The following is a 17,651-nucleotide window of genomic DNA, read 5'->3' on the forward strand; positions in this document are numbered from 1 at the left end:
TTGTGTATCTTTTTCTGCTGAGGGTACTGATGAGGAAAGGAAAGAACTTAATTAAATTCAAAAGAAACATCTCATAGATGGAGGACTGAAAGAAGTGTCCCACGTAGTTTTAGAGATTTCTGTGCCTTTGCCATATGCATGCACAACTGATGGGGATGGGGATGCTAAAGATGATAAGGATGGTGGTGGGGATGAGAAGTGTGATAGTTAAGTATCTACCAAGTGCCATATACATACTAGATGTTTTATATGTATTATTTAAGCATTATTTAATCCTTTGAAGTGGTTTTTTTTTTTTTTTTTTTTTTTTTTGCGGTACGCGGGCCTCTCACTGTTGTGGCCTCTCCCGTTGTGGAGCACAGGCTCCAGACACGCAGGCTCAGCGGCCATGGCTCACAGGCCCAGCCGCTCCATGGCATGTGGGATCTTCCCAGACCGGGGTACGAACCCGTGTCCCCTGCATCGGCAGGCGGACTCTCAACCTCTGCGCCACCAGGGAAGCCCTGAAGTGGGTATTTTTACACTCTTACAAATGAGGAAGCTAAGGTTTACAAAGGTAAAATAACTCACTCAGTCACATAATTGTGATGATAATAATGGTTTTCAGTACTCTAACATTTCATACCATTTTAACATATTGAAATACTAGTGGTTTTATTGGTATAATGAAGTTATTTTAGTTTTTAAAACTTAAAAAATTTGTTTTAATTTAAAAAAATCTAAAATCTGTATTCTTTGTCTTTAGATATATATAGCATTATATGCTGCATTATATGCTCTGTTTAATGCTAACAGAGGTGCACGTTTGAGCATCTGTGGAATAAGTGCAAATGACAACCTATCTCACTTTTAAATAAGATTATCAGTACATATACTGATATTTTCAATATCATGTGGAAAAGACACTAAAATTCTAGTATTAACATTTTTTGCTCCAGTACTGCAATACTGTCAAATATAAGTGACAGGGGCTTCCCTGGTGGTGTAGTGGTTGAGAGTCCACCTGCTGATGCAGGGGACACGGGTTCGTGCCCCGGTCCAGGAAGATCCCACATGCCGCGGAGCGGCTGGGCCCATGAGCCATGGCCGCTGAGCCTGCGAGTCCAGAGCCTGTGCTCCACAACGGGAGAGGCCACAACAGTGAGAGGCCCGCGTACCGCAAAAAAAAAAAAAAAAAAAAAAAAAAGCCAGGGTCCAAATCCAGGCATGGGAAACTGCAGAGTCCTGTGGCCTCCAAGCTAGTAGCACTCAGAGTAGTCCATCTGCAGATAGTTCATTATTGGTCTGCAGTGAGATAAAGGTAAATGGGAGCACAGCTTCTCTCATCAACAAAGTCTCGCATGAAAACATCATCAGCTGAATCTAATAATGTGCTTCATGGTGCAGGCTGACAACAGTCTGTGAGTGGTACTGGTCCACAGACCACATTTTGAGTAGCGCTGCTCTAAGCTACAATGCCTCTGTGAATACTTAGTTTAATTAAAACAAAATGTGTTTATGTCAACAATTTATAGCCAAGATAAAGGAAATAATTAATCGTAGTCTGCATAACTTACAAATGACCTCACCTTAACTTTTTTATGTCACGTAAGAGGTACTTACTTAGTGCAGTGCTAAAGTACAGCATACAAATCTAATATATGTTTGCTCGTTTGATCAGGATTAAATTGAAACACTGGTATTTTATATTAGTAAACTCTTCAAAAAATTTTAATGCTGTCTATGGATAACTTTACCTAGAGAGGAAAAACCTTATTTAAGGTAATTAAAATAGTAATTACAATGGTTGGTCACTCTCAGGGAAAATGGTATCATTTCTGATCATCTTAACTCAGGGATTAATGATTTAGGCTGCAGCTGGATATTAAAGATGAGCACAGTGGGATGCTATGCAGTCATATAGAAAGAACAAATCTATGAGGAAACACTTCTAAGATACGTTAAACAGAAAATAAGGGGAGGTGGAGAATAGTCTACCTAGAACATAAAGTTATTTATGTGCGTATAAATTATTTCTCAAGGAATATTTAAGAAATTGGTAATTTTGTTTCAGGAAACAGGACAGGTAGATTAGGCATCTGAGAGAAGAGTCTTTTTAAATATAAGTTTAGTTTTGTATTGTTTTAATTTTTATTATGTACATAAAATATTTTAAAATTAAAACAATAAAAAAAGCAACGATGTCAATTTTGTTCTGTTTGGCTGTCAGCACCAGGAAGTCTCATTATTCTTTATATCTGGTGAAAATTATGATATTTGCTTGACTGTAAATTAGAAATGTAGAAAACAGTTGTGAAACTATCAAGAATAAATTAAAATCTAGGCAAAAATGCCTACCTGCGTCATTAAATGAAAAGTTTAAGTTTACTGGAGGGATATGAAAGGTGCAGTTTTTCATTTTGAAATATTCCATATGATCCCAGGTCTTACAGAAGAAGCAACAAAATAGTAAGAAATTGGCATCACTGTCGATCCAAAATGAGAAACGTGCTAATGAACTAGAGCAGAATGTAGATCACATGAAACATCAAAAGGTACAGCTGCAAAAAAGACTTCAAGAAGAAAATGAGAAAAGGAAGCAACTGGATGCAGAAATTCAGCGGGGTCAACAAAAAATCAAAGTAATATTGTCATACTTTCCTGCTAAGCATAATATGAAATGTTCAATTGCTCAGAGCTAATGTAACCAAGGTCTTGATTCAGTTGGCTTGTGAGGTATCTCACCTTGGCCTGTCCTTGGCTGCTGTCCTCATTCACTTTAAAACTTTGTTGATCTACATAGTAAAAGCTATTTATTGAATTCTGAGTACTGTCTTGAAGGCTTTGACTTCCCAAAAGAAAGTGCCATGATAATTTCTGTAACTAGGATCTTAACTTCAGTTGAGGCTGTCAAATCACAAATTTATAAAGCTGACTTTCTAAAAAAATATCTAACATTTGAATAGGATTTGCCATTTTCAAAGTGCTTTGACATGCATTGTCCATGCGGCAGCATAGAAAAAGGTACAAGGTAAAATGGTACCATTTCATTCATAGTGTGCAGAAAAGTGATCAGACCTGTATGCCCAGCCGTTCTACAGAATGGATTGGGCTGGGGAGGAACTAGTGGTGTCAGCCTGGGCTCTGGAGCCAGGCTTGCATGTATTCAATCCCAACTCTCTCAGTTCCTGGCTAGATCATTTACTGAGAAAATCACTTACCCTTTCCGTGTCTGTTTATTCTTATCTAAGATGGCCTTATCATACTTGCCTCAGTAGGGCTCTTTTGAAGAAGAGAAGGATGATAATGATCATAATAACAACAACAAACACCTAGCGCTGTGTACCAGGCTCTGTTCTGTTGAAATGTTAAGCCAGACCCAAGGTTTGGAACATAATTGGAGATTTCCTAGATTTTAAACTTTGGAAAATAATATATTCTCAGACCTTAAAAAAAAATGACAGAATTTATTGATGGAAGGGAACTTAAAAGAGCATTTAAGCCAAATTACTGATTCTTTTTTTTTTTAATCAGCTTTATTGAGATATACTTCACATATCATACAGTTCACCCATGTAAAGCATACAGTGAGTTTTGGTATATTACATTATTGATTTTTATAAAATAATATAACATGAAATTGACCATTTTAACTTTGTTTAAGCGTATAGCTCAGTGCCATTAATTACATTCAGTGTTGTGCAACCATCACCACTATCTTTTTCCAAAACTTTTTCATCACCCTTAATAGACACTTGGTAACCATTAAGCAATAATTCCCTTTCCCCTCTTCCCCCCAAGCCCCTGGTAACCCTAATCTACTTCTCTCTTTATGAATTTGCCTCTTCTAGATATTTCATAAAAGTGAAATCATACAATATTTGTCCTGTATCTGGCTTTTTTCCTTTAGCATCATGTTTTCAAGGTTCAGCCATGTTGTAGTATATATCAGAACTTCATTCTTTCTTATGGCTGGGCAATATTCCATTGCATGCATGCACAACATTTTGTTTCAGCATTTATCTGATAGGCACTTGGGTTGTTTCCACGTTTTGGCTATTGAATAATGTTGTGATAAACATTGGCATAGAAGTAACTGTTCAAGTGCCTGCTTTCAATTTGGAATTGAAATACCTAGGTGTGGAATTGCTGAGTCATATGCTAATTCTATGCTTAGCTTTTTGAGGAACCACCAACTGTTTCTGATAGTGGCAGCACCATTTTACATTCCCACCAGCAATGTATGAGGGGTCTCATTTCTCTGCATCTTCATCAACACTTGTCATTTTCTGTTTCTTTTTTATTATAGTCATCCAAGTACATGTGAAGTGGAATCTCATTGTGGTTTTGATTTTCATTTCCAAAATGACTAATGGTATTGAACACCTTTTCATGTGCTTATTGCCCATTTGTATATTTTCTTTGGAGAAATGTCTTTTCAAGTTCTTTGTCTGCTTTTTAATTGGGTTGTCTCTTTGTTGTTGACTTGTGGGAATTCATTATGTATTCTGGACATTAAACTTTATCAGATACACGGCTTCCAAATATTTTTTTCCATTCTGTAGATCATCTTTGCATTTTCTTATTTATTTGTTTGTTTGTTTATTTATTTATGGCTGTGTTAGGTCTTCATTTCTGTGTGAGGGCTTTCTCTAGTTGCAGTGAGCCATCGTGGTGCATGGGCCTCTCTCTCTCGCGGCCTCTCCTGTTGCGGAGCACAGGCTCCAGACGCTCAGGCTCAGTAGTTGTGGCTCACGGGCCCAGTTGCTCCGCGGCATGTGGGATCTTCCCAGTCCAGGGCTCGAACCCGTGTCCCCTGCATTGGCACCAGATTCTCAACCACTGCACCACCAGGGAAGCCCTTTACATTTTCTTGATAATATTCTTTGATGCACCAAAGTTTTACATTTTTTATGAAATTCCAATTTATCTATTTTTCCTTTTGTTGCTTGTGCTTTTAGTATCATATCTAAGAATCCGTTGCCAAATCTAAGGTCATAAGGATTTACCCCTATGTTTTCTTCTGGAGTTATATGGTTTTAGCTCTTATATTTAGGTTCCTGGTCCATTTTGAGTTAATTTTTGTATATGGTGTGAGGTAGGGGTCCATCTTCATTCTTTTGCATTTGGAAATCCAGTTGTTCCAGCACCATCTATTGAAGAGACTATTCTTTCCCTGTTTAATGGACTTGGTACCCTTGTCAAAAACCAATTGGCTGTAGATTTATGGATTTATTTCTAAACTTTCAGTTCTATTCCATTTGTCTATATGTCTATCCTTGTGCAAGTACACACTGTTTTGTTTTTTTGTTTTTTGTTTTTTTTGCAGTACATGGGCCTCTCACTGTTGTGGCCTCTCCCGTTGAGGAGCACAGGCTCCGGATGTGCCGGCTTAGCGGCCATGGCTCATGGGCCTAGCCACTCCACGGCATGTGGGATCTTCCCGGACCGGGGCACGAACCCGTATCCCCTGCATCGGCAGGCGGACTCTCAACCAGTGTGCCACCAGGGAAGCCCCACACTGTTTTGATTACAGTAGCTTTGCAGTAGATTTTGGGAAGTAAGTCCTCCAACTTTGTACTTTTTCAGGATTGTTTTGGCTATTTGAGGACTCTTGAAATTCCACATGAATTTAAGGGTCAGCTTTTCCATTTCTGCAAAAAAGGCCATTGGAATTTTTTTTTTAATGCTTTAATTGTGTTTAATGCATAGTTCTTTTTTTTTTTTTTTTTACAGCAGCACTCAACAAATTTTTATTTTCAAATTATTCCTTTTATGACGATCTGTTCTTGGCTTTTTCTCTGTAGATCCACTTTTTAAAAATTTATTTATTTTCTTTATTTTTTTGGCTGCATCTGGTCTTAGTTGAGGCATGCAGGATCTTTCATTGTGGTGCAGGCTCTTTGTTGTGGCGCAATGGCTTCTCTCTAGTTGTGGTATGTGGGCTTCTCTCTAGTTGTGGCATGCAGGTTTTCTCTCTCTAGTCGTGGCGCGTGGGCTCCAGGGTGCGTGGGCTCTGTAGTATGCAGCACACAGGCTCTCTCATTGAGGCGCGCAAGCTCAGTAGTTGTGGCGCGTGGGCTTAGTTGCCCTGAGGCATGTGGGATCTTAGTTCCCTGACCAGGGATTGAACACAAGTCCCCTGCATTGGAAGGCGGATTCTTTACCACTGGACCACCAGGGAAGTCCTGGCCATTGGATTTTTTTTTTTTTTTTTTTTTTGTGGTACGCAGGCCTCTCACTGTTGTGGCCTCTCCCGTTGCAGAGCACAGGCTCCAGACATGCAGGCTCAGTGGCCATGGCTCACAGGCCCAGCCGCTCCATGGCATGTGGGATCCTCCTGGACCGGGGCACGAATCCGTGTCCCCCACATCGGCAGGCGGACTCTCAACCACTGCGCCACCAGGGAAGCCCGCGGCCATTGGAATTTTGATATGGATTGTGTTGACTATGTAGATCTCTTAGTGCAGTATTGGCATCATGACAATATTAAGTTTTCCTATCCATGAGCATGGGGCATCTTTTCATTTATCTAAATCTTCTTTAATTTCTTTCAGAATGTTTTATAATTTTAGTGTACTAGTCTTTTACCTCCTTGGTTAAATTTATTCCCAGATATTTTATTATTTTAGATGTTTTTATAAATGGAATTGCTTTCTTAATTTCCTTGAGTTACTCATTCTAAATAATAATGGTAATAATCATTATTATAGCAGTAAATAATATCTATTATTTGTCTTCAGTCAGTACTGTGCTAAGCACTTATGTGCTTTATCTCATTTGTCTTTTTCTCTTCCTGTATTTTCAGCTTTTCCTTTTCTCCTAGATTCTTTCTTTAAACATCTTAGACTTTTCTCATCCTAAAATTACTCTCCTTCAACTTTATACTTCTCTCTCTCACTTCTCCCCTTTATAACCAAACTTCTTGGAAAAGTTTACTATATTTGATTCTGCTTCCTTTCCTTTCATTTGTTCTCTTCTCCTCTCCAGTCTGGTTTCTGGGTCTTGGCTGTACCGTTTACTTCAAAGCTCTTGAGAAGTTCACTAGTGCTCTCTCTGTCATACCTCAGATGTATCCACCATAGTTCACCACTCCCTCCATCTTGAAATATTTCCCCCTTTGCCTTTGTGAAATTATACTCACCTTGTTTCTTCTTCTCTGATTGCTTGTTCTTTGTCTTTGCTAGCTTATCCTACACTGTCGTTTCCTTACCTGTGGGAATTACTGAGGGCTCTAGCCTATGCCCTCGTATCTTCCATACTCTGTCCTGGGTGACCTCTCACCTTGTCTTTTTCCATGACTGCAGTTTAACTCTGACAACTCCCAGATTTAATCCTTAATACCAGATTTGCCATTTGAGCTCTGGATTCATATATCCAACCGTTGACATCTTTATTAGGTTGTCTTATAGATGAATTCCCTTACCTATCTCCCCACTATTCCTCCTCCCTGCTCCCTTCATGGGGGAGAAAATATAGTTTTCCAGTGTACTTTACATGACATTTCAATGCATTCAGTTGGGTAGGCTAGAAATTTAGCAGTGATCCTTGACTCTGTCCTCTTCCTCATTATGCATATCCAATGAACCACAAAGTCCTATAAATTGAGTCTTCTAAATATCTTGAATCTGTTCAATTCTCATTTCACTGCCAACAGCCTAGTCTGTTTGTTGCTGCCCTTCCTCCAGTGTGAGGATCAGGCCTGCCTGTCAGTCCTGTGGTCTTTGGGTCTCAGCTTCTCATCTCTCATGAACCCTGGCTTAAACCAACAAGATATAGCACTCTCTAAATCTATGTTTAGGGAAAAGAAAAATACTTTTGAGCAGAATGCATAGTCTGCTGAAATGCAACTCTACCTGTAACTTAAACTTTTTACATTCTTATCTAGGGTAATTTTGTTCCTTCTCTCATTCTAGGGAAATATGGCCCATTTAAGGGGAGAATGAGTATTCCAGAAAAAGGAACAGTCTGCCCCAAAGATATATTGAAGTTTCTACTACTTCATGCAAAAACAAAACCTGCTCAGAGTCCTAAGGGTTATCTTGTCTTCTGTTTGGAGCTAACTCTCTAACATTCCATTTTTCACTTGACTAAACCATTTCCAGAGAATACTATGACTTCTGCATAGGTTCTCCATAGAGCAGCAGTTCTTAACTGAAGACTATGGATGAACTATAAAGGAAAGGTATGGGAACCCCTGAAATGTGACCTGGGCTTTTTACTTCTCTAAGCACCGATTTCCTCATCTATAAAATGGGATTTATAATGGTATCTGTTTCATAGGATTATTGTGAGGGTTAAATGGGATAATTAAATAGATGTAAAAAGCATAGCACAGTACCTGGTAGACAGTTATTTTACTATTTTAATAGAGATTACAATATAAGGTAAAGGTAATAATGTCTAGAGCAACATGCAAAAGAGGGGATTAGACCACCTGCAGTACACTTTCAAAGCATTTGCAGAAGAATAAGAATAGTAGGCAGTCAGCTCCAGTATAAGGTGCCTTTATTTCAGCATCCTGATGTTGCTGTGACTGTGACAGGGGCTAAATTATAACTGTGAACTAGAACTATGGAAGCATGAAAAATTAATGGGTAGTAAATATAACAGGGTCCAAATGCACTCATAATTCAACTCAAGTGGGCATAGAAAATTTCTTTATCTAGTCCATAGCAGACCTGTGTTCCTTATGACACCCCTCCCACCCTGCCCTGCCCAAACCATGTCACGAGAATTTCTGGAAATATCACGGGAACTAACCAAATAACCAGTCTGTCCAAACCTTATTCTGATAGTTTAAACATTTCCTTCAAATAATTCTCAGTTCTCTTGAATAAGAATATTCAGTCTCTTGGCCTCTTCCTCCCCCTGATTCTCAAAGATAGAGTCTGGTATATGTGGTGTTCAGGTGTGTAGCTTTATTGCATCACATGGTGTTGAGGGGGAAGGGACTTTATGAGTTTCATTTGGTCCTTGGATGTGACTGGCTGGAATCTGCTCTCTCTTGTTCACCTTTCCCTGCTGGCACTTGATGTGAAGCCAGTATAGTTCATAGATTGGTCTCACTTTCAGCTTAGAGCCTGGAGGTGCTTTGGCTTCATCTCATCTCCTAATGGCATTATAAATCCCTGTTGAGACTATTAGATCTTCCATCTAGCTTGCTAGCCCAGTGACCTGTCCTCACCTTCAGTTTTGGGGTCAGTTCCCCACAATAACTGACCCCTATTTGTTCTCAACTCAGGATCCTCATCATCTGAGGCCAAGGAGTCCAATTAGTCTCTGTTTCCTGATCATACTTCTCTGTTCTTTCAGCGAGACTGGGCAGATCCATGTGGGTGTGAGGCCTCTGCACTGCAGTCCTCATTTTCTCCGTCTGCTCTCAGTGATACCTTTATTTATCATCCCCTTTCTGGGCCAAAACTCAGAGAGAAGAAAATTGGCACACACATCTTTTTTACTGTCTCTTTTCTCCTTTCTGCCATTTCCAGGGCTGGAAAATGGTAGACTTCCCTTTTACTTACTTTTTATTAGTACTTCTGAAATTACCTATGGAAAAGATACAATTTTCATTTTATTATTCATTTGTTACAGCCCAATACCTTTGTAAAATAAGAACTAATAGGAAAATGAAATAAAAACTAAAATATACAAGTCTATCTTTTAATTATTAGATTCAACAGACATAAAATTCTTCTGTTAAATTGTTGTAAAAGGTTCTAAACACTTACTTTTAATTTCTGTACTTATCCATCATGGACCAGTAAGAAATAGCAGTGCGGACCAGTTCACTTTGAGTTCATGGCCTCCTTCCTGATTCCTGCTAAGCTTTGGTGGTGGATGGCAACATCGTCTCTAAACCCCAGTAGAACACAAGGGCCCTCTTGACTTGACTCTTAAGATGTGAATGGAAACTAAAGGAATTTGGAAAATACTCTTCAGAGGACCATGATCAGTCTTGAAAGACTATTTTCATGCTGCAAAATCTGATTTTTGAATGCTGGAAACTGAATATAACTTTTCTTTTTACATTTCTCCTGTGATAAATTCTAATATCCCCATTGCAGATGGGTGCTTTGGGTGGACTAACTGAAGGTAATGAACTCAGAAAGGCAGAGGAAAAGAGCAGATTTATAATTTTCATACTCTTATCCCTGTTATGCAAATTTGTAACACTGGCAAAGAATGAAAAAAATACCTAGTTTTTCTAGTAAATCCTGATTTTTACTGTGAGATTTTATTGCTTGAATGAGGGGCTAACATTATTTTCTTCTTAAATGGCCCCAACCTTCATTTACTCATTTTCTTTCTTTTTGCAACTAAGAAAGTAAATGTTAAAATGATTATCTGCATAAATATTTAATGATGACCATGTAGTAAAAGCAATAAGGTGTTTTCAATTCCTGTTTCCTATAGGAACTACAATTAAAAACAGAACAGGAAGAAGGTCTAAAACTGAAAGCTGAGGACCTTGATGCATTTAAGATGAAGAGGAGAAAAGGTTCATTTGGAAGTATAGACCAACTCCAGGTTTGTCGATTCTATTTAGTGTTTCCTGGTTTCTCTTCAATTTGATGATTGTCTAAGTAGGGGTAAAAAGTGGTGGACTCTGAATAAAATCTTCAAACACTAGACTTTGCCACTCGAGTACAAAATTTCTAATATTTCTTCTGAATTTTTTGTGTTATTAAAAAATTAATTTCCCATCTGGAAATGTGCTGTATTCTTATTTCAGTAGAAATGGGTTTATCTGAATGTTGTGGAATGTAAACATGAAAACTAGATTGTATTTATTCCCATGTCAAGGCTCGTTTATTCGCCTGGAAACATATATTTCTAAAGGTAAGAGCTCTCTACTCAAGCACAACCAAATTGTATATGCACCATATATAATATATTAAAAAGCTATTGTTTTAGTGCCACATTTAAAAAATGAAATCCATAGATTAATATCAGAGTTCAAAGAAACAAAATTTTAATTTTATGTAAATTAGAAATGGCAGTTCTAAAAGTCTTAAAGATGATTACTGTGCTTAAAACTGTAATTACCCTCAAATGCAAATACATCACCTTAATTTTGAAAAATTTATTTGCTCTCTCTTCTTAAATCTTATATATTTTAATAGTAAAATTTAGGACATGAATGTATTCTCAGTTATTTTACTAGTATATTTTAGAAATTAGTTGAAGAGCTCTCTCACTGACATGCTTGGTAATATTTCTGGGTGGAAGGGTATGTGGGGGAGTAGGTGAGGTAGGAATGCATAGAATAGTTAGACCTGCTTTTCAAAATGTTAAGGATCTAAATTTTAAATGAATACAATAATAGATTCCCACAGCTTGCACTGATTATGTCGGGTTAAAAATAATAATAAAACAAACAAACAAAAACCTTCATGCTTTTTAATGTTGTAAAACATTTTCCAGAATTTGACTCTAAACAGGAACAAGAACAAGATTATAAATTAATCAACATGACTATCCAAAGAGCTTTTAATAGGACATTGATTTGCTATGAAGCTCTCTTATAAGAAAAGAGTAGTTAAAATTGGAACTGTGTGGTAGGAATATTTATTATAAGAAAAGACAGAATAAGAAATTTTCAGAAAAGTTACTAAGATACAGTGAATTGCACAAATCATACCCTTTATTATATCAAATGCAGAAAAATCCATTCATTTATTATTATTTCCCTTAAAAAACCTGTATTATGTTAGCAGACTCCTACCCATTCTTCAAAGCACAGCTAAAATATTGCCTACTCTGTGAGGCTGGCACTGACATTTCTTCCATTTCTCAGACAGAACCGATCCCTCCTTCCATTTTTGCATACATAGTACCTAGGAGTTAGCTGTATACAACATTTATTATCAACCGTCATAATTTTTTGGTTTCTTTCCTGTTGGAATGGAGCTTACAAAATATCTGTTATTCATCTTTCAAACCCCACTCACAGTCAAGAAATGTTTGTAGAATATGTTTTAAGTTAATTGCTAGTCTTCATAGGGTCTCATATATGGAGTTTCTAAGGTATAGCTGGATATAACAAAACTAAAGTATTTCTGTAGTTGCTCTGGTATATGCTTCCTGTTCCTAATAATTGTAGAGCTGCTATTTTAGGCCTCAATATTATTTGGATGTGCTGTTGCTTATAGGACCATACTGTCTAGGTCTGGATGGAAAACTACATAGCTCTGGACCTGCTTTGCCTTGGCCACTTTGCTCTCTTTTTCTCATGCATATTTACTGTCTTATTGTTGTAATATAGATTTCTAGGGACAGTTTTTATCAAGTTTGAGAAGAACTGGAAAATAGTACTATATTGATTTGTTTTCTTATTATTTGTTATTTAGGTGGCATTGCTTCATTACTATGTGCCAGTGCAGATGGGCACTTGGTAGAGTTCATCATGGACAGTCATTCCATTCACATTTTTGTTTGTACTTATTTCTGGGTATCCTTAACTCAAGAGAACACTGAGATGTTTGTTTTGGAAATCTTTACAGCTCAATTTATTTTATTTTGTAATTATTTGATGTTGAGAGGCTACAATGCAGAGTGGATTTCCCTACTCCATCATCTATGTCTTCCACAAGGTGTATTCATTTATTCACCTCATTAGTTGATTGATTGAATCAAGAATTCATTTAATATTTTTTTGAAAGCCAATCATGGGCCAGGCAGTAGAGCAGGCACTGGAGCTAGAGAGGCAAAAAGCACTGTCCCTGCAATCAGTCAAGGAGCTCAAGTAGGAGAGAAAGACTGTAGAACAATCAGGAGTATTAGTGCTGTGAGAGAGGTGTGCACCTCTGTAACAGAGAAGATTTCCAGCATGTTCTCAGAACTAACTCTCAATATAAAGAAAACTGTCCTGACGCCTGAAAAATCTCAGACTCAAACATATTTGTGGAATAAATTTTAATTCCTTATAAAACAACACAGAAAGATGTTAACTTAGAACCACTTATTTCTTGACAGTTTTGGACAGTCACTATTTTATTATTCTCACTGTTCATTTAAGGTATTCCAGATAGTTTTTAAATGTTCATTTAAGGTGTTTTAGTCAATCTGAAGTTATATTATTACCATATAAATTTTATGGTGAAGAAAAACAAATTATAACATTTCTTTGGAATTTTAATGTAGAAATTGGATGAGCAAAAGAAATGGTTAGACGAAGAAGTAGAGAAAGTTCTGAACCAACGCCAAGAATTAGAGGAGCTGGAAGAAGACTTAAAGAAACGGGAGGCCATAGTTTGTAAGAAGGAGTCCCTGTTACAGGAGAAGAGCCATCTGGAAAATAAGAAGTTACGATCTAGTCAGGTATTCTATTTAATATGCTCTTTGATTCTGGTTGTAAGCCTTATAAACTAGGATTTATTTTTCTCTATGAAGTAAATCATACCACTGTAAAGTTAGAAATCAAAAGAAAACTTTTCTGGTTTTCAGTGTATTTTGCTTATAAGTGCTTATTTAATGACTATCACTAAAATCTATTTTGAAGTAAAATGTTCAATGTTCTACCAAGTATGATTTACTTATTATTAACTTTTTTGGGGTATTTAAAAAATTGTAGTATATTATACATAACATAAAATTTACCATTTTGACCATTTTAAAGTGTACAATTCAGCAGCATTAATTACATTTACAGTGTGGTACAACCATCACTGTTGTCTATTTCCAAACTTTTTATTGCCTCAAACAGAAACTCTGTAACCATTAAGCAATAATTCACCATTTCCCCTGGCAGCCTCTATTATTAACCTTAGTGGATATTTAAAAAATAAATTGTACCATTTGATGCTGTAGAGTGAACATTGATAATTTGGAAGAATAGACTTGAAAACGATCTATCACTTACAACTCACAGTTAGGGGTTTGCAGGTTTCCTATAAAAGAAAAAAGATTTTGTATAATGAAGATTTGTTTATTTTTCTAATTATAAAGAAAAGGGGGACTTCCCTGGTGACACAGTGTTTAAGAATCCTCCTGCCAATGCAGGGGACATGGGTTCAATCCCTGGTCTGGGAAGATCCCACATGCCTCGAGCAGCTAAGCCCATGCACCACAACTACTGAGCCTGTGCTCTAGAGCCCGCGAGCCACAACTACTGAGCCCACGTGCCACAACTACTGAAGCCCGTGCATCTAGAGCCTTGCTCCGCAACAAGAGAAGCCATTGCAATGAGAAGCCCGCACACTGCAACGAAGAGTAGCCTCCACTCGCTGCAACTAAAGAAAGCCCATGCACAACAATGAAGACCCAATGCAGCCAAAAAAAATTTTTTTAATAAATAAATAAATAAAGATTAAAAAAAAAAAAAAAGACAAGGGTATCTTTACAAAAAATTTTGTTGTAGGACTTGGGTTCTCTGAGCCAGTCAAAGAAGTGGTTTTATGAAGGACTTCACCTCAATTTCAGGTTTTGAAAAAGGAATGATTGTGGAGGAAGTAGAAGGACCCAGGAGAAGCTTTTTTGGATATATGTATATATATATTAGGTATATACATACTTTCGGTAATAACAGTAGCAACATTAGCATCTAACAATGAACCTAGCTTGCCCCAGACTTGACAAGGACTGTCTACACAAACCTTTGCCTCCAGCTGGCCTTGAGTCTGGGGTCAGTCTATAATATTGAGTCATGGAACAGAGAGATCAGTGACCTGCCCTTTATTAAACCTGCCTGTCATCCAGCATCCAGACCACCGGGATCTGAGGTGATGGTGACATGTTCTTAACTTCTCCACCTCAGTATAACAGGTGGACAGGCATGGGGACCTGCACTTATTTAACCTCTGCTCTGTCCTCTGTTCCCCAAACATGTTGAAATAGCTTTTAGCAGCAGGCTGTTGGACATTGGGGTAGGGGCAGCCCCTCCAACCAGCCTAGTTGCTGGTGCTACATCCAGGTAGCTTGTTTACATTGGCTGTCAGGGTCAGGTTTTAAAAGCTGCGAACCCCGAAAAAGACCCATGTAAATGACAGCAAAGGAGGTTAACAAATGAACGTATCAAGTGAATAAATAGAAGAAAATACCTGGGACCTTTATGATGTGTTCTGTATCACAAAAGAAAAAAGAGGAAAAAATAAAAAAGGAATAAGAAGGAGACTCTTATTTCTGAAATACATTTACTTCAAGATACGGGGGTAAAAAAGAAAAGAAAATAGTGGTTTTCTAGTTTCAACAAGATGTAATATTTAGGAAGTCAGAACATACTGAGGTAAGCAGAGAGTGCAAATAAAGGAAACCCGCAGGAAATCATAGCAAAATTGATTCTTTGAAGTTTGTTTTAATAAAACAGAAGAGAAACTTGAGACATATTTCTGGGTTCCTTTTAAAACAAAAGTTGTAAGAATATTACATATTTTTTCAGTATTTAAGAATTACCATAAGATGCGATCATATGCATTTCAAACAAGAAACATGATATAAAAAAGCTTATATTCATATCATATACAGATTTAACTCAAAATGAATCAAAGACTTAGATGTAAGTGCTAAAACTATAAAATTCTTAGAAGAAAACATAGGTATAACTCTTTGTGACCTTGGGTTAAGCAATGGTTTCTTGGCTATTACACCTAAAGCACAAGCAACAAAAGAAACATTAGGTAAATTGGACTTCATCAAAATTAAAAATGTTTGTGATGCAAAGGACGTTATTCAGAAAGTGAGAAGATAACCCACAGAATGGGAGAAGATATTTGCAAATCATATGTCTGATAAAGGACTTGTATCTAGAATAGATAAAGAACTCTAACAACTGAATAATAAAAAGACAACCCAATTAAAAAATGGGCAAAGGATATAATAGAAATTTCTTCAAAGAAGATTTACAAATGGCCAATAAGCACATGTAAAGATGCTCAACCTCATTAGCCGTCAGGTAAATGCAAACCAAAATTTAAATGAGATACTGCTTCACACCCACTAGGATGGCTATAATCAGAAAAATAGATAATAAGTGTTAGTGAGGATATGAAGGAATTGGAACTCTCATACACTGCTGGTGGGATTGTAAAATGGTGCAGTTGCTTTGGATAACTATCTTGTAGTTCCTCAAAAGGTTAAACATAGAATTACCAAATGACCTAGCAATTCCACTCCTAGGTGTATATCCAAGACAAGTGAAGACATACGTGCACAGAAAAACTTGTACATGAATGTTCATAACAGCATTATTCATAATAGTCAAAAAATGAAAACAGCCCAAATGTCCTTCAACTGATAATATATAAATGAAATAATGGGATATTATTCAGCAATAGAAAGGAATGAAGCACTGATACATTCTACAACATGGATGAACCCTGCCTGAAAACATTATGTTAAGTGAAAGAAGCCAGTCACAGTAGGCAGTTCCATAGAGACAGAAAGTAGAATACTGGTTACTTAGGACTGGGTGGGGGCTTGGTGAGGAAATGGAATGACTGCTAGTGGGCATGGAGTTTCTTTTTTGGGGCTGATGAAATGTTTTAATATTGATTCTGGTGATGGTTGCACAACTTTGTGAATATACTAAAAACCATCTAATTATACACTTTAAATAGGTGAATTGTATGGTATGTGAACTATATTTTAGTAAAGCTATTACTCAAAAAAACTATAAACCCATGAAGGGAAAAAACAGTAGGGGAGACAACAGAGGACAAAAAGTTACCCAAAAATGTAAGATGGAAAGCAGATAGATAAGTGGTTACTGACTTAGCAGAACAGAAGAAGCTGAAATCCAAATGTCTAGAAGAGGGACATCAATGAGAGCCAAGCCAAGTTAAAACTTTAGCTTTTTTTTTTTTTTTTCAATAACAGCTTTATGAGATATAATTCACATAAACATGAAAAAGACTCAGAAATGAAGGGACCATGATTTTTAGACGGCAGGAATGAGGCCTAAGGATGAAAACAGGGCATAGTCAGGAAAGCATCCTTTTCTGATTCTGGGACTAGATGATTTATTTTCTGAAGATTGAACCAGGTACAGCAGAGGGCCGGGGTAAGTCAAAATAAACAGGGAATGAATGAAAGTCTGAATCCTGAGATATCCATTTCCTAACCCCTACTTGGATCCCAAAATGCTGGCAGCCAGACTTATACTTCCCAGCAGAAGATTGGTGGATTTTTCTGAAACAGTCCCAGAAAAAAAGACCTTACAAAATTTACATTTGGGAGCCCCCAACTAAGTGGCCAGATCCCAGATATATCCTATTGTGACACATCTTGCCCACCACAGTTTATCAGGATTTTAATACCTGACTCTTAAGTGTGATGGATATTTCAGGAAGGCTACTAACATTAAAGACAGAGGCCAAAACAAAAGGAAAAAAAAAAAAAAGAAGCTCAAATAAATTAGAGATAGAGCAAGGAGCTGAAAAAACTTCTTAAAAAACCTTATTATCTTCAAGGTGGTAAAAGATGATACTCTATCCATAAAACAAGAAAACATGAAAGAACTTTTGGAAATTAAAAGGATTGGAGGATAATGTCAAGGAAGTATCTCAGAAAGTAAATAAAAAGATAAATAGAAATTAGGAGGAATAAAATTTAATTGGCAGGTAAACCCACAGAGTCCATCATCCAAGTAATAGGAATTCCAGAAAGATACAACAGAGAAAACAGGAGAAGAGGAAATTATCAAAGACATAATACAAAAAATTTGCCAGCACTTA

The 17,651-nt window shown here is 37.1% G+C and overlaps 1 protein-coding gene across 6 annotated transcripts in view; it reads left to right on the forward strand.

Annotated features, from left to right (window-relative positions):
* The window catches only part of KIF27 (kinesin family member 27), a gene marked incomplete at both ends in the record, with an annotated part of 87,765 nt that overhangs the window by 39,642 nt on the left and 30,472 nt on the right, over window positions 1-17,651 (forward strand). For 3 of the 6 annotated variants that reach the window (XM_079705699.1, XM_079705703.1, XM_079705704.1), the window contains 3 exons: window positions 2,424-2,621; window positions 10,396-10,509; window positions 13,126-13,302. In XM_079705699.1, coding sequence (XP_079561825.1) covers window positions 2,424-2,621; window positions 10,396-10,509; window positions 13,126-13,302 — 489 coding nt within the window. The remainder of the gene's footprint in view (window positions 1-2,423; window positions 2,622-10,395; window positions 10,510-13,125; window positions 13,303-17,651) is intronic. The other 3 variants (XM_079705702.1, XM_079705700.1, XM_079705701.1) reach the window with 3 other exon arrangements.

This window comes from Hyperoodon ampullatus, assembly GCF_949752795.1.
Source record: "Hyperoodon ampullatus genome assembly, chromosome: 6".
In the NCBI taxonomy this organism is placed as follows: Eukaryota; Metazoa; Chordata; class Mammalia; order Artiodactyla; family Ziphiidae; genus Hyperoodon; species Hyperoodon ampullatus.